Source organism: Diuraphis noxia, unplaced genomic scaffold (genome assembly GCF_037042655.1).
Source record: "Diuraphis noxia isolate RWA-SAM2 unplaced genomic scaffold, SU_Dnox_SAM2 contig0002, whole genome shotgun sequence".
In the NCBI taxonomy this organism is placed as follows: Eukaryota; Metazoa; Arthropoda; class Insecta; order Hemiptera; family Aphididae; genus Diuraphis; species Diuraphis noxia.
The window spans coordinates 59,622,579-59,646,271 of NW_028301712.1; the positions used below are offsets into that span (position 1 = coordinate 59,622,579).

General features: G+C 27.4%; 2 protein-coding genes across 2 annotated transcripts; one reads left to right on the forward strand and one right to left on the reverse strand.

Annotated features, from left to right (window-relative positions):
• Positions 1-8,243: 8,243 nt before the first annotated feature.
• On the forward strand, positions 8,244-20,553 carry LOC107162485 (pseudouridine-5'-phosphatase-like). The gene is made up of 5 exons (XM_089218450.1): positions 8,244-8,310; positions 8,604-8,822; positions 10,342-10,574; positions 10,845-11,042; positions 20,509-20,553. The coding sequence occupies exons 1-4, from the start codon at positions 8,244-8,246 to the stop codon at positions 11,040-11,042; spliced, it is 717 nt and encodes a 238-aa protein (XP_089074576.1). The 3' UTR covers positions 20,509-20,553.
• On the reverse strand, positions 17,307-23,662 carry LOC107162492 (circadian clock-controlled protein daywake-like). The gene is made up of 6 exons (XM_015509427.2): positions 23,489-23,662; positions 19,081-19,173; positions 18,858-19,008; positions 18,573-18,715; positions 18,338-18,487; positions 17,307-18,246 (listed from the first exon to the last, which is right to left on the reverse strand). Exons 1-6 carry the CDS (start codon positions 23,571-23,573, stop codon positions 18,086-18,088), a joined length of 783 nt encoding a protein of 260 aa, XP_015364913.1. The 5' UTR covers positions 23,574-23,662; the 3' UTR covers positions 17,307-18,085.
• Positions 23,663-23,693: the final 31 nt, after the last annotated feature.

Here is a 23,693-nt window from a genome sequence, read left to right on the forward strand (position 1 = left end):
ATTTTTAAAAATTTTAAAGATTGAATTGGTTTGAAAAAAAATTGAAAACCGGCACATAGCAATATAGAAAAACTTTTCAAGCTTATTTTGGTGAAAAAAATATATTTCTACGATAAACGAGAACGGAGAAAAATAGGAAGTAGAAAAGCATGTTTTTATAGTTGAATTTTGTTACCAGACCAATCTCTTATCTGTGCATTCGAAAATCAACGTTAGATACTATTGCTTCTAATTCTGTTAATATGAATGAAAAGTCTTCGTTTTTTCGATATAACCAACTATTTCAAGCATTGCTAATTTGGTATTTTCATTCTGTTAATAGTCATTTTTTAAAACAGTTAAACAATTATATATGTTAAATGATACTAAACAAGAACTTTAGTATTAAGTCCTTGAAGCTACCTATTAAATTACATTCACAACTCTATTCCTAACGATTTTTCCGACTTTGTCACTACCACGTAACTCATGTTTTAGTAACATTCTATTTAAATAAAATTGACTAACCTGGAAAATGTTTGTTTCATATCGTAGTTCTTTCTTATCTGTGATTCTTTGTAGTCAATTTTTTCATACTTATTGAAAAATAAGCGCATCATTTGAAAATCAAATGCACTTTGTTTTTTAAAAAGGTGGGCATTAACTACTAAAAATTTTGAAAGACAGTTAAATTATCATAGCTTTTCTCAAATGATTTAAAAAAATAATTCTTCAAGTCGAAATTTCTTGTTTTTATGGATGTATACGTAAATATTACCAATAAAATAAAAATAAAAATAATCAAATATTATAATAATATAAATATTTATTTCATTTTTCTCGATAAAATAATTTTGTATATAATTATATTTTAGTAGAATACATAATATTACATGACCACATATTACTATTTGATATAAAAAACTAATATTGTTAAGTTATTAATTGAGATGTGTATAGTTTGAATATTAAATAACCTTGTAAAATAGGTATATATTAAATAAACATTTTTATTATAATTTAGGAAATTAGAAAGAATATAGTTATTCTTTATGACTTTATGTGATTAACATACTAATTTAAGAGCACGTGATACCCGCATGTGTAGTCTCTGTCTTACCAGTTTGTAAAATAGCAATTTTTACGCTCAGAAGAACACGTGTAGCTCTGTTGGTTTAAAATTTAGAGTGAATTGACCTCTAATAAAATTTAAAGGTATGATTATTATCTAAACAACTATCGAAGATTTTTATCATATTTTTATTTTAAAGCAAGTTATGAGTATTTTAAGATGTAAAACAATACTATATGTAAATGATACAATTTTAAAATACTCATAAATCGCTTCAAAATCAATATATTTTTACAAAAGCCTATTAGGTTGTCTATATAATAATCTGACCTTTAAATTTTATTAGAGGTAAATTCATTCTAAATTTTAACTAACGGAGCTACACGTGTTCTTCTAAGCGTATAAAATTTGCTATGTTACGCACTTACGAGTATAAGACGGAGACAACACATGTAGGTATCACGTCTTCTTAAAAAATTGATTAAGTTTTTTAAACTTAGTTAAGTTGACATTTTTCCATATTAAATTTTAGCATATCGAGTTAAATTTATGACTATCGATCTTGTGTTCTCTTATATTGAATTAATTCATTAACTTGCCCACCTTTAATATTTTATGGTGTAAATGGTTTGATGGACTTACAGCGTATTCATCACATGCCTATGAAATGCGGCAATGTTTGTTTGCGAATACTCTTCCGGCACTGTACATACATTTTTACTGAACTATAACACTGTTAAAAAATGCAATGCACCCATCGTCACTATTATAATTGTCGTTTTTTATTATATGTAATCCACGAACAAAATTAGGTAACAGTTTCAACGATCGATATAGCGAGATTTTACAAATTAAACATTCAACCGCCATTTAGTAGGTAATACAAACAAACCTAGGCGTAAAAGAGAAAAAAAGTTTAGAATTAATTAAATTAAAAGCTATTTAAAGTTAACTTTATTTTAACTTTTTAAAATTAATTTCCATTAACTTATTTTTAAGTTTACTGAATTTTATTGATACAACTATAGAGTTACTTTTAATCAAATCGAAGTTATGCTAATTTATAAATAATTTAATAATAATATTAACGTTTAGGTGCTTTTTATTATTTTAAACCATATTATTGACTGTTTATATACTAAAAAAATAAAAACTAAAAGGTACCATACAAGTTTTAACTGAAAAATTATCATTATCTTGTCAAGACTTGTATATACGCACAAATCACTGAAATAAATGTGTGCATTACTCACGAAAAAAAAACATTAATTTACTATTTACATAGAACGATGACGACGTTAATACGGACTAAACACAACTAAATGTCGTACGATGATGTACGTGCGCAGTTAGTCGGGTATCATAATTATGCGCAACTGGCTTGTTAAAAATGTAGGGGGAATAAGATATAATGATAATAAAATATAATAATAACCGGTATTTCGGTATTTAAATTAATAACATAATATATACAGGGTGATTTTTTTATCGAAGAACACTCATTATTTAAAAAAGTATTGACTTTTTTCAAAATATTTTTTTACATAGTTTCAAGTTGTTGAAAAACAAACGTTGTTATTAAAAGATTATATTTTTAAATATTTTTTATCCTCATCATTTTTTAAGTTTTTACATTTTTGAATGACAACAGAGTTTTAATTGCATATTCCAAAGCAGAATATTTTTCTAAGTATTTTGATTCATAAAAATCGAATTTAGGATGAGTAGTTTATGAGTTATAAGTATTTAAAGTTTAAACAAACGGAGTAGTGGTTAAACATTTTGCGGGGTAACCCCGTACCACTCCACTCTGCCAGTCAAAAATTTAAATACTTATAACTCATAAACTACTCGTCCTAAATTCGATTTTTATGAATAAAAATACTTAGAAAAATATCCTGCTTTGGAATATGAAATTAAAACTCTATGTAGTCATTCAAAAAAGCAAAAAACTTAAAAAATGATAAGGATAAAACATATTTAAAAATATAATTTTTTAATAAAACGTTTGTTTTTTAACAACTTGAAACTATGTAAAAAAATATTTTGAAAAAGTTAATACTTTTTTAAATAATGAGTGTTCTTCGATAAAAAATCACCCTGTATACACAATATCCTGTATCCCAAATAACCAACTAGCTGGGCCGGCCACCATCCAGATGCAGTATTCTAAAATTTGATACATCACAAATAAAAGGAAAAAATCTTATTACCTGCATATACTTGTAATTTAATTAATGGTGAATATCACAAATTCGATTTAATATATTTTTAAATATCAAATAAAATAAAACATGTTTTAGATAATTTACTCCTCTACAATTTTCGTCTGCAACTTTTTGCCGTAGGTACATCCAAATAACAAAGAGATATTAAAAAAGTAATTATGTGACCTTTGACTTTCAATTATCTAACCATGAATTGTGACGTGTTATGATTTTAATTTTTTCAGAACAATTATAACGATATAATAAATCAGAACGCTAAATTCAACTTTATGGGATTTTTTCTGCTCCAAAGCCTAATTTTCGTCTAATTTAATTGGGTTATGGAATCATTACTGTGATAAAAATATGTTACAAACCACTGTCCATCGAATATCAATACGTGGCATACAATCAGTTTATTTTTTCCGTCGTAAACAAGTATTTTGACTTTCGACAAGAACACCTTGACCTTTTCTACCTATTCGATCTGTGGGTACATTTATCAATATGGCCGAACGGTTACTGTTTTTCTGGTTCAATGTTGTATCTGTCGTTCATAAAGATTGTAATGGCAAGATCTGGATACTGTTAATTGATAACAATAGATAATCCATTTTTTTGGAGGAAGACGATATTGTTACATGTGTAAAAATGAACCTCCCTCCATCCCTACCCCAATTATGTCCATCTTGCAATACCCTTCTCTCAGTCAAAACATATAATAATGGAATAACGAACAAATACCGAATCAAGAATGATCGCAAAACTTCCTGAACATCTTTTAGAATCTCTCAGCCACAATATATCCAAGCTTACAGCCACCATCGAATTTATCATAAAGGTATATTTACTAAATAAACTGCAAAAAAACTATTGTAGAATTGTTCACAAATTTTTTAGTGTATATCATTAGAATTGAGTTCTCATTTTAAGTACCTAATACTTTTTTTCCAATGGTCCATGTTGAGTGGGTATTTAAATTAATAAAAAAAAAACTACTGGTAGAGTTTACATGAAACAAGGGCTTGAAAAATAAATAATCGGTGGAATTCATATGCGACCGGTATAATAGACGGATCGTTTCTGTTGCAGCACCTAACCTAAACCGGTTTAGATGGTGAAATGGTTGTTATATTTTTAACGTGAAACTTATATATTATCATGCTCGTCGTATTACTACAATAATGAAGTATCTAAATACTGGACACCTTCAGTAGCTGAAAGTAGCTTGTGTGTGTGTGTGTGTGGGGGGGGGGGGGGTCTGAAACTCAGGTTTCTATTGAACACTTTACCGACACTTATACAGGATGTCCCACAGAGATCTGATATTCTGACAAATGAAATAACTTTTGTTCTAATCAATATTTAAAAAAAATTTCTTTTGAATATAATTCATAGACACTTGCGCTACATTTTTAGAATACATTTTTATTTTTATTTTTCAATACTGAAAATAAAAAACTTAAAAATTGATAAAATTTTTTTCGAAATATTCAATATAGCCAATTTGTAAATCTGATTTTGAGAAAAGTTTATATGGTAAAAACACTTATTTAAGTCAAATGGCTGATTTTTTACAATTTTTTTAAATATTAATATTTTCGTTAAGTAAATTATAGTAATTTATAGTTTATACATCACATATTATTAAAATAAATACAATAAAAAAAATAATTAGATTTTAACATGCACTTATTTAAAAAATATTTTATAAGAACATTTTTAAATAAGTGCATGTTAAAATCTAATTATTTTTTTTATTGTATTTATTTTAATAATATGTGATGTATAAACTATAAATTACTATAATTTACCTAACGAAAATATTGATATTTAAAAAATCAGCCTTTTGACTTAAATAAGTGTTTTTACCATATAAATTTTTCTGAAAATCAAATTTACAAATTGGCTATATTGAATATTTCGAAAACAAAAATTTATCAATTTTTAATTTTTTTATTTTCAGTATTAAAAAATAAAAAATAAAAAATGCATTCTAAAAATGTAGCGCAAGTGTCTATGGATTACATTTAAAAGAAATTTTTAAATAATATTGATTAGAACAAAAGTTATTTCATTTGTCAGAATGTCAGATCTCTGTGGGACAACCTGTATTTCAAAAAAATTTTCCTTGCTACAATCAGATTAAATGTATGTTTTAATCACAACAAATTTTTTAAAAGTAAATTGCATTAGTTTTATTCTTCTTTCTCTTTTAACCACGGTTAAATATTTTATTAATTTTTGATGAAATAAAATATTTCAATATTTGCATTATTTTTCGATGTGTATGAGCAGAACTAAATATAAAATTTGTGTCATATGACATGTACTTAATTTAGAGTATAAACGACATCATTATTATGGGGGCTATACAAAGTTTATGAGGGGAGGGGAGGCTTAGCTTATGGCTGAAACTTCGTTCGTTATTCGGAAGTGTTCGCTAATCAGATCGAACGTTCAGATTGTTGAAAGTTTGTAGTTAGTTCCAAAGAAAACGTTTATTAAAAGTTTCAATTATAGTAAGCATTTTACGTGGACATGGTCGCCTAGCGAATCCGTGTTTTACTATATATTGTAATAATGTAATATTATATAATATATTATACGACAGTGCATACTGTATAGTATTGTCTGAATCCCATAAAGAACCCGTTTTATCAAGTCTGTCATAGTTTCTCAAAGTCTATTTCATTATTATAAATTAATTTAATTTTTTAATTGATTATTATAGTGACTTAAGTATAGTGATAAACGGATAACCAAAATACACGTAGGTATTAGTTTATTTTCGAATATGCAATAAACGGAATTCTCACGCGTTATAGTGAACGCGTGACGGCGGTATAATACGGAGTACTAAGGTTCCGGGACATTTGCGGTCGGCACCTTTTTCGTGCCGTTTGCGGTCAGCTTATTTATATCTAAATTTAAGGTATATATATATATAATATACTTTATATACTAAATTGATTCTATATACTAAATATATCTCATCAAATAATACAAATTCAGAATCACTAAGTATAATAATATCTTCCCTTAATTTAGGATCTAATGAATTGCCAAGCGATTTCCTACGTATACGATTTAATGTCGTTTTTACAGACGAGTAAACTGGAATTTCGGTCACTCACAACGGAGTTGTCACTCACAAACTCTTCACGAAAAATTTGAGCGGAAGAATTTGATGAATCACGTACGCGTTTTTTTGCAATATTATATTTTTTTTTACTTCAATTTTTGCCGAGTTATATTTAAATTGATGAATAGTAACATTTAAAATTGTATTACCTGTTGTTTTTAATCTTCCTGTGCATTTCTCTCCTTTTTTTCATTCAAACATACCCAGGTTGTTACATTTTCGTTAATGGTTCGATACTTCCTATATTGGTAACCATTGTATACTGCTAAAGCTTTTCTTTTAGAAGTTTCCAAAATTTCTAAAGAATCGCTCATTTTAATAACACTATAATATACCGACTATGAACTCTACAAATGTGTATACTATGCTAAAGACTGAGTAAATGTTATCGATGGCATGTAACTATATAATTGACATAATAAAATTTTAATTTAATACTTTCAAAGTTCTAACACTTTATCTATAATAATACCCACAAATAACCAAATAGCAAAAAATCGGTAAATCCAATAATAATACGATTTAAAAAATATTTTTACAATAAATATATTAATTATATTATTATATACTGTATAGAATCTGTCATCATATTGTTTAATAGTAAAATAAATTATACTTTGACAGAAGTAATATCATAGAAGATCCTTAGCAATACATAGATAGTAATTAACTGACAGAACATCTTCACTGAGAATCGTTTTTCATATCCAATGATCTGTATTATATTATATTATATTAAATTTATTATATCATATTATATCCGTATCCTGCAGCAAGTCTAGATAAGCGATCGTTGGCACCTTCACGGCTTCACATTATGTTTGATCCGCAGGATTTTCGACTCCATTTTTGGGAAAATCGAATCGGACGGCGCTTTGATTTCCAATTCGTTCATCATATTGTTTGACATGGAAAATATTATAATCTTGTTATACGATAATATGTATCGTGCGGGCCTCTTCAAAATCCACAAAAACACATAGGGTTTTAACGTATTTGAAGACATAGTTGTAATATGAGATAAAAATGTTCCGAGTACCCTTTACCTATATATAAATCTATTAGGTACCATACATAAATCGAAAACAAACTAAAATGTTGAACATTTAAAATATACATGAATACCTAGCGCTATAAGGTACGAGATAGTTCAAAGATTGTATATCATGTCTAGTAAATGTTAACATAAATATTGTTGAATATTCCAATTTAAGTTTTTATTTACATAAAAAAAAGGAATTTATGTGGTCCAAAACTGTATTGTTTTTTAATCGTATTTTTTTTTTTAGTTTTCTTTAGTTTGATGAGCGCTATTGCTAGTATACATCCAAGATTTCTAACAAAAACTACTAAGTTAAAAATTGAATCATTTATATTCCTTCTAAAGGTGACGTAAAACAAAGGTATCAATGTAAAACCAATATGGTCAATCTATTCATCGATCTTTCTAGAATCTAAAATGTAAATTATAAACTAATATTACAACCATTATTTTGTTTTAAGTGAAAAAATGTATACATGTATATAATGCTATTTGTTTTGTGTATTATATAAATATAGGCACAAATCATAATTAATAAAGATTCAAAAAGAGTGCGGGATTATTAAACCAGAGAATACCTATACCTACTAGAAAAAATGTATAGTGGCTTCATACACAGCCGTTTATCGTTTATTCTGTGTCTTATAATGATATTATTTATTTTATAAACACATCTATTCTGACATTTCGTGGGTTTTAATCATATTTTATAATTTCACAGCAAGAACTTATTTATTAGGTAAAAGTGCTTAAAATTACGGACATCGTACGATCGACGTTTAAGTGTTCCCACAAACAATGAGTAGTACACCGGTATTTAAACCTGTGACCCATGTCATTTTTGATTTGGATGGAACTCTATTAGGTAAGAAAATATGCTGTTTTTTTGTAACATAATAAATTTTCATTTTGAAGTAATAATTTATATATATATATATATATATTATATATTATAACTGATATAGATAAAACAAATATTTATTAAATAGTAATATGTAAATCAGAATTAATTAATTAATTAAAAAGTATATAAATTATCATATACATCTTATGTAAATTTAAATTTTCAACTAAACACATTTTTATTTGTGTAATAAATTACTATACTTAAGTACTTATGTGCTATTTACTTATATTATGCCGCACTATCACGTTTAGATACGGAACGGATCCATAAAAAAACGTATACGAAAATCGCTAATGATTGTGGTAAAAAATTTCCCGATGATTTACGTTTACAAATCCTCGGAAAACAAGAAATGGATGTTGCTAATTTGATTATCAGTACATTGCAACTTGATTTAACACCCGAAGAATTATTAGAAAAAGCTCATATCGAGGAAGAAAAAGAACTAAAAGACGTAAAAATCATGAACGGTTAGTGGGTATAGATTACTTTTAGGTAATGATTTTTAAAGCATTAATTCATTCATAAATTGTTTTAATTTTGAATGACTGTTATTTTTTATAATAAGGTATTTATTGATTATTTCCATTAAACATGTTACATTATACGTTATACAATATGTAGTAATAAAATGTGTTAACCATACCGGAATCGCTATGTGCTTTTATGTTATCGATGTACAAAACAAAGCGTAGGTATGCATAATAGTATAAAATATTGTTATATTTTGGAGGTAGATACTATATATGTATATGCATTTTTATTGATAGTTTAACAGATACTTACATAGTTGCATTATATTTTGGACTTGGTGATTGGGCTATTGAAGCTTGTTTTCTAATTTCTATAGATACTATATATTAGATAAGATGCAACTATATATAATTGGTACATTAATGGTATTGTATATTATTAAATATTAATATATTATGGCATAATTGGACTTTATTTTTGATTATTGGAGTGTCCCGTATACAACTGACAGTAAATTTGTGGGCCACTATTACAAAACAGTCGGTAAATATTGTTCTCTATTATATGATACAGGTAATCAAACCTTATAAAACAATCACAGATTTTAGAATCGTTTCCATGTGATAAAACTTTAGATGGGGGTATATATATATATACAAAAATAGATGGATTTTTACATTGAACATTCCACGAAAATCATATAATTTACAAAAAAATACTTCTGAACTTTATCTATTTCATCAATTTCACTTATTGTTCAAAATTTATGTAACAGATTGTGGAAATATAAATAAAGTAATAAAAAAAAAAACTTCTGAACTTTTATATAAGTGTATACATATTCTAACATTTGTAAAAAACAAAATTTGTAAGAATTAAAATGACGTAATAAGTACTCTCTATAGTTTTAATCATATTATTGTACTGATTATTTCTAGTAGATATTATGATTAGAAATTCTGACAGAATAATAAAATTTTCAAAATATATTCGTCACCATTTGATTCGTTGATCAATAACATGTCGTGTAACGTGATCAGTTTTTTTAATGATAATTGATTTCATTTTTTTTTTCAAAATTTTCCATGTTGGATATTATTATCAGAAAACAACGTTTCGGTTGGTTAGTATAACAAATAAGTGTAAATTAATATCAAGCACCTATATATTATGTGACAAATTTAGACTTATTTATGACATATATCATAATTATTAGGTACCTAATAGCTGCAATGATGGCATGAGAATAGATTATTTAGTCGGTTATATAAAAAAAGACCCCTCTATTTAGGTAAAATTAGGAAAACGTGGGGCTTTGAATATATTTTGACTATCGTCGTCTCACCGCCACTAATTGGTAAGAAAGTGTATGAATCTCTACGATCTACCTCTCCCCACCAAACAATTATTCGTTTTTCATTTTGACTAATGTTAATTTCTTTTACGTATATATAATGTTATATAGCCCAAATATAGCATATAGATGTCTTTTATTATTATGTGTGAACCATTTAGGAGCCGAAGATCTCTTGGGATATTTCTGGCAGCATAAGATACCGATGGCGATAGCAACAAGTAGTTCAAATGAGGGTTTCCACATGAAGACGAATCATTTGAAAAATATATTCTCTGTGTTTCACCATGTGGTCACTGGTTCTTCCGATCCGGAAGTAAAGAACGGCAAACCAGCACCGGATATCTTCAATATATGCGCTTCCAGGTTTCCGGGAAGCCCAGTGAACAGCAATGTAATTTATTTAAATATTTATAAACGAGTTAAACCCAGTCTAAGATAATATTTTTAAGCTTAATAAACCAACTAAGATTTAGAAGTTGAAATCACATACAATCATTTTGTACAGAGCATAATATCATAAATCGAAAATAACATTTTAATTCTTTTACATCTCCAAGCAACACCTTATTTTTACACATATTGGAATTGATTATCGTTTGATAATATTAATAACCCAACATTAAAAAATGATTAACACTTATCATACGCATGTATAATATAGATACTGGTGTTCGAAGACTCGCCGAACGGAGTGGCTTCAGCGTTAGCGGCCGGAATGCAAGTGATTATGGTACCCGATCTCATGTTGCCAAGAGAACTGACTGCTAACGCTACATGCGTTTTGGACTCCTTGGAAGATTTCTGTCCGGAAATATTTTCTTTGCCACCACGCGATTCCTTGAGTTCACGCTCTTCATAAGTATGAGATTCGTCTTCTAAATTGATATCTGCATGATCATATTCACGCAGTCCACGCAGTTACATAAAATTAAAAATTAAAATATATAATTTATTTGTCTGGCATTTATTTATTTGGCTGGTGTATACTGTATGTGGTACACGATAAGGTTTACTGAAAAGTAAAAGTTTTTACTAATGAGAGGACTCCACACCGCGTGTGTTGATGACATCTTACTATCTTAGAAACATGTAGAGGTATTTAAGCAAACTTTAAATATGTAAAATATTACAATTTAAAAACCAATATCTTATTTAAAAATTAAAATACTGTAAAAAAAATATATATGAATACAAAGAAAATATTCTTAGTATATTATAATAGGTAGGTGAATTCACTATATTATTAAATATTACAAAACTAAATTAGAAGTAACACAAATTTTCGGCTGCAAAGCAGAGACAATATATTATGCATGGCGACCTCTTATAAACAGCAAATATATGCAAGACGTTTATGTCATACGCAGTTATGGGCATCCAGGAATTGGGCCACAATTAACCTTTTTTCAAAAAGGTATACGGTAGTTGGGGGATTTATTGATTCCGCCGAAATTACCTGCTTAGGAAAAAGGTTTATATTGATTCCGGCGGCTACTGTTTATAAAATCTACATATTGATTCCGCCGTCTACTGTTTATAATATCTACACATTGATTCCACCGGACACTGTTCATCCCCCCCGCCCACCACCAATTGTATGTCTATTTTAAAATGCATAAATGTAACTAATTTGATAACATGTCTAAATTGAATAAAACTATAATAATTATATAATTCAAAATGAAAATGCATAATCTAATTAATATATGAATATATTATAAAATGTATAATCTAAATTTTATAAAATTATAATAATTATATAGTTCAAAATAAAAATATATAAATGTTACTACTTTTGATCAAATTTGGTCACATGTCCTAACCTAATCGAATAAACTGATAGTAATAATTGTATGTAGGTATAAAATTAAAATGTATATAAGTAACTACTTTTGATAATATTTGGACACGTATTTTAAATAAGTGAACTTAGAAACTTTCTAATTAGACTATACGTTTTAAAATACATATACAATGGTGAAGGGGGGGGAGATTAAAAGTGTCCGGCGGAATCGATGTGTAGATATTATAAACAGTAGCCGGCGGAGTCGATGTGTAGATATAATTAACAGTAGCCGGAGGAATCATGCTAGGAGTTGATATAAAATCGGCGGAATCGATATACGCCCGGTAACTGAACCATAATAATTTATCATTTATAACAAGTAGACTGATGATTGAGCCTCTATTTAAATGATTTTTTATTATTATATCTGGTAATTGGGGTACTATTAAATTTTAAATTAATATGTCATATATTACAAATAACAATTAAAGCTAGAAAACGAACATAAATTTTAATTCAAAAAAATTATATTTTAAATGAAATAAAAAATTACACACATCATATCACAAAGAAGGGAAAATAAGTAGATTTGTCTTCGTAAAATTGGTATCAGATTATTTTGAAATATAATTTTAGTTAATGTATTAGATAAAATAATTTTTCACAAATTATACAGATCATATTTATTTAGTTATCAGAAAAAAATATTTATAATTAATTATTATTATTCACTAATTTTATTGATCTTATATATTATACTTATAAAATCTGGGTATGGAATAATTGAAAAAAATAATGTTTTTCTTATGTATTAAATAAAAAAATTAGTTAATAAATGCAAAAGCCATAAATTCGTATACTATTATGCTGAACGTTCATAGCCCAATACAAGTAAAATAGAGTACACTTTAAAAATAAAAATTTAATTTGTGGTCCAAACTACAGGTAGTAAAATGTAAGCAAATATTTTATACAAAGCAGGTATAGATAAAATGTGACCCAATTACCGGCCGCGCACGACAACGAGCGGTAGACCTATTTTCACCCAAAATCGACCTTTTAGTTTTTGCCAAAATGATCTTTATAACCTCAAAAAAAAAATTAGTTTTTTGTTTAAAAAATATTATGCATAGTAAAAGAAAAACATTTTGGTTACTAGAGTAGTTTTTTTTTTTTTATTGAAAATGTTATTTATTTTTTTAGAATTTTCCGAGAAAAATATTTAACTAATAAGAAATCAAATTATTTATCATCATTTATGGATAAATATATAACATGGAAAAGCGAATTTAAGTAAATATATGTAAAGCATATAAAAAAAATAGTCTCGTATAATAAAAAAAAAACAAATCATCTGTCAAAATTATGACACATGGATAATCCATGATGGATTTGATGAACTCGTACCGTGACTGGTCCATGAGAACTGATTAAATTTGTGTTGTGTAAATATCTGGGACTATAATATTGACTTAAATTTAAAATGGGATAGTCACATAAAACATTTATTATTATAAATCCGTAAATTCTTCTATATTTTTCGTAGTTTTAGATCTTTATTTGATTAAATACATTAAGTATATATATATTTCAGTGTCTCAATCAATTATTATTTGTAGTATAGGAGTTGAGGTTGTGCTTATGATACCGCTTATCAAAACTAAAAATAACTATAAATAAATAAATACAATTTGTAGTTACCAAGCTATAAAAATACTGATATTATATATGCATAAGGAATTAAAAGTGTTTAATGATGAAAAGCTATTTAAAAAAATGTTTGTATTGTTCCAATATATAACCATAATATAAACATTAGTTTTAGGAAAAATATAAATATGCCATGATTTCATAAAATATTTGGTTTCAAAAGTTCGTTAAATACTCGTTCGTCTATTATTCTTTGTCATTTGTATACATTATTTATTTATTTATTTTTGCATATTTACAATTTATACAATTAGCACAATAAGTAAATTTGATAACATAGGGAATAATAATATAATGACTTGATGATGTCTTGAGGGGGGAAACCGTCCATCAACAGTACCTCCTATTTAATTTTGTGGGTTCATATTTATTATAGAGACAGCTTTTTTTTTTTTTGTTAGACAAGAGTGTCTCTTTGTCATTTTCTTTTTAAGCTCTTCCTCGGAGGGTTGTTGGGGATGGTTATAGAGGACATGAGGGAAATAAGAGGGTTTTGTATTGTCAAGTTGCTATTTCGTTGACTGTTTTGATTTGTAGATCCTTATGTAATGCGTCGTTGGTCATATACCATGGGGCTCCAGTCTATTTGTCTGAGATAAATGGTTTGTCTTGGCCCCAGATTTGAATACCATATGTATAGATCTAAAAATCAATATTAACCACTTCAAAAATTGTCATTTTAAGTATTCCATATTTAAACTCTTTTAATATTGTTTTAGATTCTGAACGAGGTGATGAATGTATTGATTTTACAATGATGTGTGTGTGTCTTTTTTTTATGTTTATTTTTGTGTTTGTGTACAGCATAACTCAGAGATTCCCAACCAGAGTGCCGCGAAATTTTTTTAGGGCGCCGCGAAATTATTTGAAATATTTTTTTAGAAAAAACAATTTCATTAAAAATATAGCATTGTGAGTAATAAAACGGACTATAATAATATAAAACCTATCCTTACACGTCCTAAACCTTACTACTTTTGATTATAATTATGCACTAATAAATAGAACCGAAGTACTCTATAGTATAGTATAGACTATAGACCATAGGGTGCCTCCGGATTTTTAGAAAATGTCCAAGGGTGCCACGAGTCAAAAAAGGTTGGGAACCTCTGGCATAACTAGTCGAAATAATGCTTCAACTTAAAACTTTGGGGGTGGTTTCCGATGTAAAAGTGAATACCCTTGGTGCATTAGAGAGGTCAAAAGTAAACATTTTCCAACAGTTTTCAAAAAAATCGAGAAAAACAAAAAAAAATGACAGAAAAACGGGAATTTTTACGCAAAACCAGTTTTCGACCAAATCGATATTTTTATATGGTTGTAATTCAAAAACTAATCACTGTAAATACTTGAAATTTTCACCAAATGTTAATGTAAGTGATATATATATACAGTTTAATTTTAAAAAATTTTCGACTTTTTTTGAGTTATTTATAGACCACTGAAATTTTTCGATTTTTTTTGAGAATTTTTTTTTGAAGTGTCGGTAAAAAAATGTTGGACAACCAAAAAAACATGAAAATTTAATACAAGGTTCCTTATGAGTAGATATAATTGTAACAAAAAAAAATTAAAAATCGTTTTTTTTTTATAAGCGTTTATAGTTACGAAAATCTGTCGAAAACGCGAATATTTGCAAGTAATTTTGAAGTTGAAAAATCTTAAAATTTTTTGTGTTTATAACTAAGGATTAAAAATATAGCACTAAGTTTTCCTTCATATAGCTATAGAGAAAACTCGAAGCGTCGTTACAGGAAAAATTTTAAGTGCGTTTGAATTTTAAATATTGACAAAAATTCGTCAAAACCAAGAATATTTGCAAATTATTTTGTAGTTCAAAATTCAGAATATTGTTTGTATTTATATCTAAGGTTATAAAATTCAACAATAAGTTTTCCATAAGTTTTGCTTCAAATAGCTATAGAGAAAATTTGAAGCGTCATTATAGGAAAAATATTTTGAGCGTTTGAGTTTTAAATTTTTATGAAATCGCGTAATGATAACGATTTATCCTCAAACCAGGTATATATATATCTATGATAATATAAGGTATTATGAATTATGATAACTACACTAATTGATTAACCATGCCTTATGCAAAATGCTACTTAATTGATAAATAAAATATTTGTTTCAAAATAGAATATATGACAATATTTAAGTATAATATTATATCCTAGACGGACAAATCATCTCCGTTCAGAATCGTTTTTCGTATACAATGATACCTATCATTGCATTCAAATTTAATCCCATCCATTACAGTAACCTACTGTACAGCAGAGCGACATCCACGACTTACCCGCTTTTTTTTTTTAGATAAGTATGTAGGTATATCACCTTTAGCTCTACGTTTACAGGTGTTAGTTACGATTTGTCCATTAATTTCATCTGCATTTGATGGTTCGTGATCGTATTGAATGGAATCTATAGTGCACTCGTTACTATTTCATCAATCTAAATATATCTTTGTTGAACAATTACGTTTAATAGTGCGTCAATGAATTGAACCAATTGTAATATTTTCCGAACTTAAGTTATACTTGTAGTTCTTTAAAGTAATCATTTTTTTCCTCTTTTACATACTAAAAATACGGCTATTTTAAGTTTTATGTAAAGTTTATTCAAATAAATTGTAACTCGATTATACTTCACTTACAATTTGTCTGTTATGTTAGCACGACTGTGGTATATGTATAATTTTATCTCGAATTGTATCCATACATCATTCGCACAATCGGTTATAACTTATCTGATTTATCGGTGAGATTACGATGTACAAAAGGTTGATTTTGGGTCAAAACATTTGCAGCCAATTCTTAACGAGAGTCAATAGGTATCCCAAAAAAAAGGTAGATTACATATAACGTAATCCAAGTGCAGGTAGATATAGCATAAATATAATATGGCATACAATGCGAGTTTTTAAAAAACGTTTTTACTCCTATCTACCAAATCACGAAAATCTAGAATTCATTTTTGTTCTCCTCGACCTTTGCACTTCACTTACGACTTTGATAATTTGTTTGTTTTAAAATAAAACATTATTTTAGTACTCATATTTCCAAAGTATAAATTAAAATACATAATCTATTCAAGGTAATAATTGAAAACTGTGTGTCAAATTAGATTATATAAAACAATAATTATCGCATATTTGTAAATATGAATACATTCATTAGGGATTATGAAAATAACATAAGAACCTATACGTGTATAGGTATTATGCATAATACACGTTCATGCAACATTGTGAGTTATTACCAATTATTATGATATAGGTGACACATATTCGTGACATAAAGCTTAATATTAGTTATTGTGATTTGTGCCTATAACTTATAAATTATAAGTTTGATTAGAAATTTATCGCATGTACTCGTCTGCGACTATGAATCTCAATCATACATCATTGATTAATTAATATATTATAAAGTGTTGTGAATAAAACATTATTTAAAATGATACACTATGTGACTATATAGCAGGTATAGGTATATGTATAATGTATATACTATATATATACGTAATGCCTATATTACCTTCTTACTGTATATTTATGACGAATATGCCTATTACATTTTATGTAACTATATAATACAATATAAATAAGACTACGGCAGGGAATATTGTTCAAATGTTTTATTCAACAATGGAATAATCCCCTTGCAGATATTATATACATTTTCAAAAGTAACACACCAACATAATATAAGTTTATAGAATGAAACACAAAATTTAGAGTATTTAGACTAAAAAAATAAAATACGTTGTGATTAAACTTTAATGATAATTCATAAGTCAATTTCATTTTAATTGAGATTTAGGAACACATCACATTATTCCCATAATCCCATGTCAAATTAAAACATTAATGGTACCAAGTAATGTACTCACGAGTATAGACCAAGTAACAAGTAAATAACAAATTATGTTCGTGGTATTGCGCACAATGTATCTTAACGTTATCGTATCGGTGTGTGATAAATTGCCTGTATTACACTAATTCAAAGTTAAATCGTTTAAATTATAGTAAATTATACAATACTGAATACACAACACATATATATAGGGTTTAGAGTAATTATGTTGGTAAATAAACGGAAAAAAATTCAGCAAATGTGTTTTAACGTAGTTTACTTATAATATAACAAAAGGTACATAGTTATTAAATTAATTATTTACGTCACTTAAAACAAAACATAATATTAATCTTAATAATAAATAACATTCGTCGGATATCCTACTAGTTGTAAATTCCAGTTTTAGGTGATGCGTTTTATAATATTATTTAAAATAAAAACTTCTTACACCTAAAAATATATATAGTAAGAAAATACTATGGTCCTACAACACAGAGAAAAACTTAAGTCAATGAGTAGGTAATAAGATTTTGTTGGGAGGGTTTATTTGCGGCTGGGTGGGAATAGCTGGTCATAAGGAACCTCTAGGAACACTTGGTTGAGAATGGGTCTCGTGATCTTCTCGAAACCTTCTTCGGCGTACGGCATCACGATTTGGAATATAACTCGCCAAAATTGGTTAGCGAAGGTTAACGCCATTTGGCCTAGAATATTGATAATAACACCACGTATTATATATTATGGTTGGCTTTCTCTTCGAGATATTTAATCGTCTTTATGGCATATAGTACTCACTTAATTCGGGACTCCCATTAATCATGTTGGTCGCGTATATTTTCATATCTCCAATGTCTAATTTCATGCCAACGTCCTTGATACGCATGTAACGTTGTCCGTCCACTTCAACAGCATTGCCTTTCAACATCCATGAACCGGTCACATCATCTACGCACAAAAATGGAATAATTCAATGTTTTTTATTATTTAATCGGATTTCATTGATTTGTTTTTTTAGTAATTTTGTACTTACAACACGTCACGTTGAATACGCCTTTGCCCATGATTGGCATCTGCCCAATTCTTCCTTCACCCTTGAATTTGCCGTTTGATATAACTTTTGGCATGTAAAAGTCAACTTCCAATTCTAGTTGTTCTGGGTCTTCCACGACAGATCTAAAAAAACGATATTTTCAATCAATTTACAACGTATGAAAACAAAACGTATTTTATTTATTCGCTAAATCGTCAGCTTTTAAAGTATTAAATATTTAACGTTATATTACTACGATTTATTATTTATTTTAATTCTAACTACCTGACATCGACGATTTTTATAGATCCTAAACCATGGTCATAAACATCTTTGAATAGACATTTTCCTTCGATTTGAGTAGACTCAAAATGCATAAGATATTCATTCAAATAGAATGGGTCCAAGGATGTGATGTTCAACTGTGGAATTCCCTCTAAAAATTATAACGCCAATAAATTTATTAATTTTTAAACCATTTTAGTTATATAAATATAATAATATTAACCTTTGCTGAATTTTGGGATCAAGTATTGAAGAGTTTTCTTCAGACAACCACTGAAGTCCTTATCATTTCTTTTGCATGGATCAGTGTAAGTTGCTACAAAAAACAATACAAATAATATTATATTAATTGGACAATAAAATACATAATTATTTATGATATACATAGATGATTTATATAGAATGTTTTATTCTATGTGCACATTTTCTTTTTATCGAATAGGTATCCATTTAAACGTCTTAAAATTTAAATTTAAAACAGCTCATTGGTTGTTTTTATAATATGTTTCATGCATATTCACGGCTGAACCATTTGTTTCTAAATTACAATATCATCATTTAATTATCTCGTTGGATGGTTCGTATTGTGTGTATTATAGTGTACCTAACGATGATGTTTTGATTACATGCACATTTATATTATTATTATATTATATTTTGTACCCATTATTATATTGTATAGTGGTTGACCTTCGGCTAAACTTTGTGCGTAGTACGTTTATGTATATACTTATATTCGTGTATATATAGGTATGTTATATGTAGACACAATACCAAGTCCCAACTAATTGAGTCTTAAGAGGACGCACAAGTGATAATTAATTATGCATCAACTCTCAAGGTCATATGTGATTAAACAAGTTATGAAAAAATAACCAAATTCGAATTTATTATTATTTATTGTATACCTACCTTGAAAATTTCCTTCATTTAGAATATGGAATAAATATTTGTTTTAAGTTAGGTACACTTAACGTGACTGCTACATAGACGTCTGATTTTTGGGTAAAATTATTTCCTTTGAACTAAAAGGAAACGATATACTATAATAGACTTGAGCTTTCACGTTTTCATACTTTATTGTATAGTAAACAACTTTTACTCGAAATTCACTTTCAAATTTTTAGGTTGAATAGGTATATATAATATATATTGTACTACATTATACACGTATAGACTACTACAATTGTACCGCAATATGTGTCAGTTATACCTACCAGCTACCTACTTAAACGTTTTTTGTAGGTACACGTTTTATATTCTGTTCTTTTGATTATGTCTATAACCTGCGGTCAATGATCCGGTCCTGCAAAATATATACCTATAATGAAAGTGTAACGCTACCTACTGTGTTTAAATATATATATATATTATATAGACAACAACAGTGAAACCGTTAATTTTTTTTATTTGTACGTCCTATTATGATCTATTATTACGGGAACTCATAATAAATATATTTTATATACAGTGAATATTTATATATATATATGTATATAATATGTAATATCGGTGAATGTGAAATTTCCCCTGCAATGACAAAGATCAATGCGTGTAAATTAGTTTTTATATAGATTAATACATGGTATTATGACTTACAATTTTTTTATTGCATCTGCATGAAATTTTACATTTTCATTGTCTTTTGCAGAGAAAATCCAACGAACTCTCTCCTGATTATAATTTTCAAAATACGATATATATGATAATACCTGCAGGTAAAACACAAGGAAAATTACGGATGCGGTCACCAATTTATTGCCTGCACAGCTGCATGTCAATTATTAACGTTGAACGATATGCATCTCAAACGAGTATAATAACTAGGTATTAAGTACTTTTTATATTACAATATGTTACGTATAATAAGCCGAATACAATACTGTGAGGTTATGAATGTTTAGTTTAGGATGTTTGGGTTATATAGAAAAATCAAAACAATAAAAAAAGAAAATGGAAATTTTTATACAACATAAATATTTGTCATACGTGCATATTATATTCAATTAGTTCTATAATAGACGTCTACTAATTGGTTCCCAATTACTGATGTTTGATTGGTACCGAAGTATTCTGCAGGTAACATACGAATTGGTTAGGATGAACTTTCATTTTAATAATAAGACTGGAAATTAAATAGACCTAGTAGTGTCTATAGAATATCAATACCTACTACCTAGGTATAGTTAATATGTAAACTTTTAATGTAGCTATAGTACATTATTTTTTTTTATACAACTATAAGTTACAACTTATACATATAGTGGAATAAAATTCAGAATTACAGTTCCTGTCAAACAATTTGCAACAACTAGTGGTTGTTTCTGAAGTTGATGAAAATGTTGTTCTCATTTTTGGTGAAAAATAACGCAGTCATCCGATCTTTTTATAATTATAACCTAGGTATGGGAATCAGTTTGAATAATTGCAAGTAGATAGATAAGTTATTTGAATTCGTATAGGTACTTTATTTTGCCCAGGAACCGATTCCGTATTCCCCATTTTAATAATCCAATGTACTCGTATTATAGCCGAATATAAAATATATTTTATACAATATAGTATGAGATGCATATTTATAATGAATATTAAATCATTTTAGCCTAGAGTTATTTATATTTATGAAAACTTATTCAGCAACAAATTAAATGTTTATGCAAGTATATATAACTATGTCAAGTACACAAATTAAAAAAACTGGATATTGAAAATTTGAATAATTTAAGTTATTTGAAAAATATTGCCATTACATAAATTTTCATTGAATAATTTTAGTTATATAATATTAGCAATTTATGTACTTATAATATAGAAATTTTGAATTAATTTAAGTATTTATTTTGTTATAATTATAATAATAACCATTATTTCTATCAGCTTGAATAGTACATAATTACCCAGGTACCTATCGAATTTGTAGGTATTAATAATTCACAGCATATATCACGCATCAATCACTAACAAGATAGGTATTTAATATACAGCTATTAAACATGTGTTTGTATTTGTAATTTTATCAAACATCATGATACATACCGATACTTTATACTCATTGAAGTTTGAAATATATATCAAGTAAAAACTATTTAGTATGGAATATTATAAATTATAATCACTTTACCTCATACTTCACAACTTAACTACAAGTAACAATATAGTTTTGTAAATATAAATACAACATACTTTCATAATCTCGTGGTTCAGAATATGATTTTTTTCTGATAGTTCATGCCTATTGATTATAGAAATACAAAAACAGGTACCAGGCAAATAATACATATTAAATACAGATAGGATAAACTTTAATACCTAGATGAATAATTTTAAATAATATTTAAATAATCTCCAATCGATAATATCTTTTAAAACAAATAAAAAGGGTTTCTAAGAAAATTTGAATTATATTGTTATGTGCTATAGTTATTAACGTTAAGTAGTGGCCGATACTTTAACTTCGTAGTCGATTAAGCTCAAATTTCAAAACAAATGAATATATAAAAATGAATATATATATATGTTTAACTACGATTACGTATATCGTATATGTTTGAAAAGTATAGTATTACGAGTACAGTGGATTCCGACTTCCGCACTCTGGGTGTAGATACTATTAGGCACATCAAGGTACAGTGTCTTTCGATCAACTATTTTAAAACCATATATTCCATACGTAACAAAGTGTTATATAATATTCTTATATATATATTTAGTTATGCATAGTTATGTTGTTGAAAACTTGAAATGTGAAAAAACGAAAGAATAACATCAAGTCCAGTTCACCAGCACATAATTGCTATTCATTGCATTATTATTTATTTATTTAGTAGGTATTAACTGAAATCTGCCCTAGTACAAAATATGAACATATGAACCAACCTACAGACTATAATGATAAAAGTTATAACTGTAATCGAAAAAAAAATCTATTGCCTAGAACGAATAATAATAGTGATACATAATAACAATAGTTAAACTTATATAAGAGACAATTATTAGTAAAAACAGAACATTATTATACGTGAATACTCATACAGATAAGTTAAGAATATTATATTTGAATGGCACGCCATAATTTTTACGAAAATCCTACAACACCTGAAGTAAATGGTAACGCATCTCCTAGATGCATAAAAACATTAATATAACAACAATTATTAAATATTAAATTATATACCCAAATAAAAAAATTTAATTTAATTGGAAAAAAATTCATCTATGTATGTAATTAATGGTGGTTTTAAAAGTTTTCATTAAGTAATAGTTTTTAAATATTTATATATCTGTTTATATGTATGTATAATGTATAGCACCTATGCATTATTTTTACGTATAATGGTTTTTTCTTCATATTTGATATTTCATATATTTTTTGTGGCCCCGGCGGATATTGTATATTTATTGTAAAATAATTATAGTGTAACTTTGCTCATTGTTTATGTCAAACACATTTTAATAATTGTAACATAATATAATATTGGTATGTGTACACTGTGCATTATTAAAGTGGTTACCGACGGTTAAGCAACTATATATTATAATATATTAATGTACATAGACTCAAATATTCGATAATATGATATTATGTACGATTGTATTGTGTGTGTGTGTGTCCAAAATGAGTAGGTACTTACGCAATTCGATGCCACCGGTTTTGATGATCGCCGCCCTGGCGACTGCGGAAAACGCGGCCAGTAAAAGTATGACTGCGTTACGCATATTGTTGCAGTGGTCGTAGTTACAGGTAAGATAATTTACTGGATGTGTGTTATGCACGGACGATTGTCGAGCAATAAGCGATCCGTTTGGCTACCATTCCGCTTTATAGACGAGCCTCGA

Bases quoted from the DNA above. Each gene is read 5' to 3' on its own strand.
- LOC107162492 (XM_015509427.2), bottom strand. From the start codon at position 23,573: ATGCGTAACGCAGTCATACTTTTACTGGCCGCGTTTTCCGCAGTCGCC. The intron at 18,716-18,857 runs GTAGTTAGAATT...TCGTTTTTTTAG, and splicing joins ATAAAAATCGTCGATGTCAG to ATCTGTCGTGGAAGACCCAG. The intron at 18,488-18,572 runs GTAAGTACAAAA...TTTTGTGCGTAG, and splicing joins CGTATTCAACGTGACGTGTT to ATGATGTGACCGGTTCATGG.
- LOC107162485 (XM_089218450.1), top strand. From the start codon at position 8,244: ATGAGTAGTACACCGGTATTTAAACCTGTGACCCATGTCATTTTTGAT. The intron at 8,311-8,603 runs GTAAGAAAATAT...TATCACGTTTAG, and splicing joins TTTGGATGGAACTCTATTAG to ATACGGAACGGATCCATAAA. The intron at 8,823-10,341 runs GTTAGTGGGTAT...TGAACCATTTAG, and splicing joins AGACGTAAAAATCATGAACG to GAGCCGAAGATCTCTTGGGA.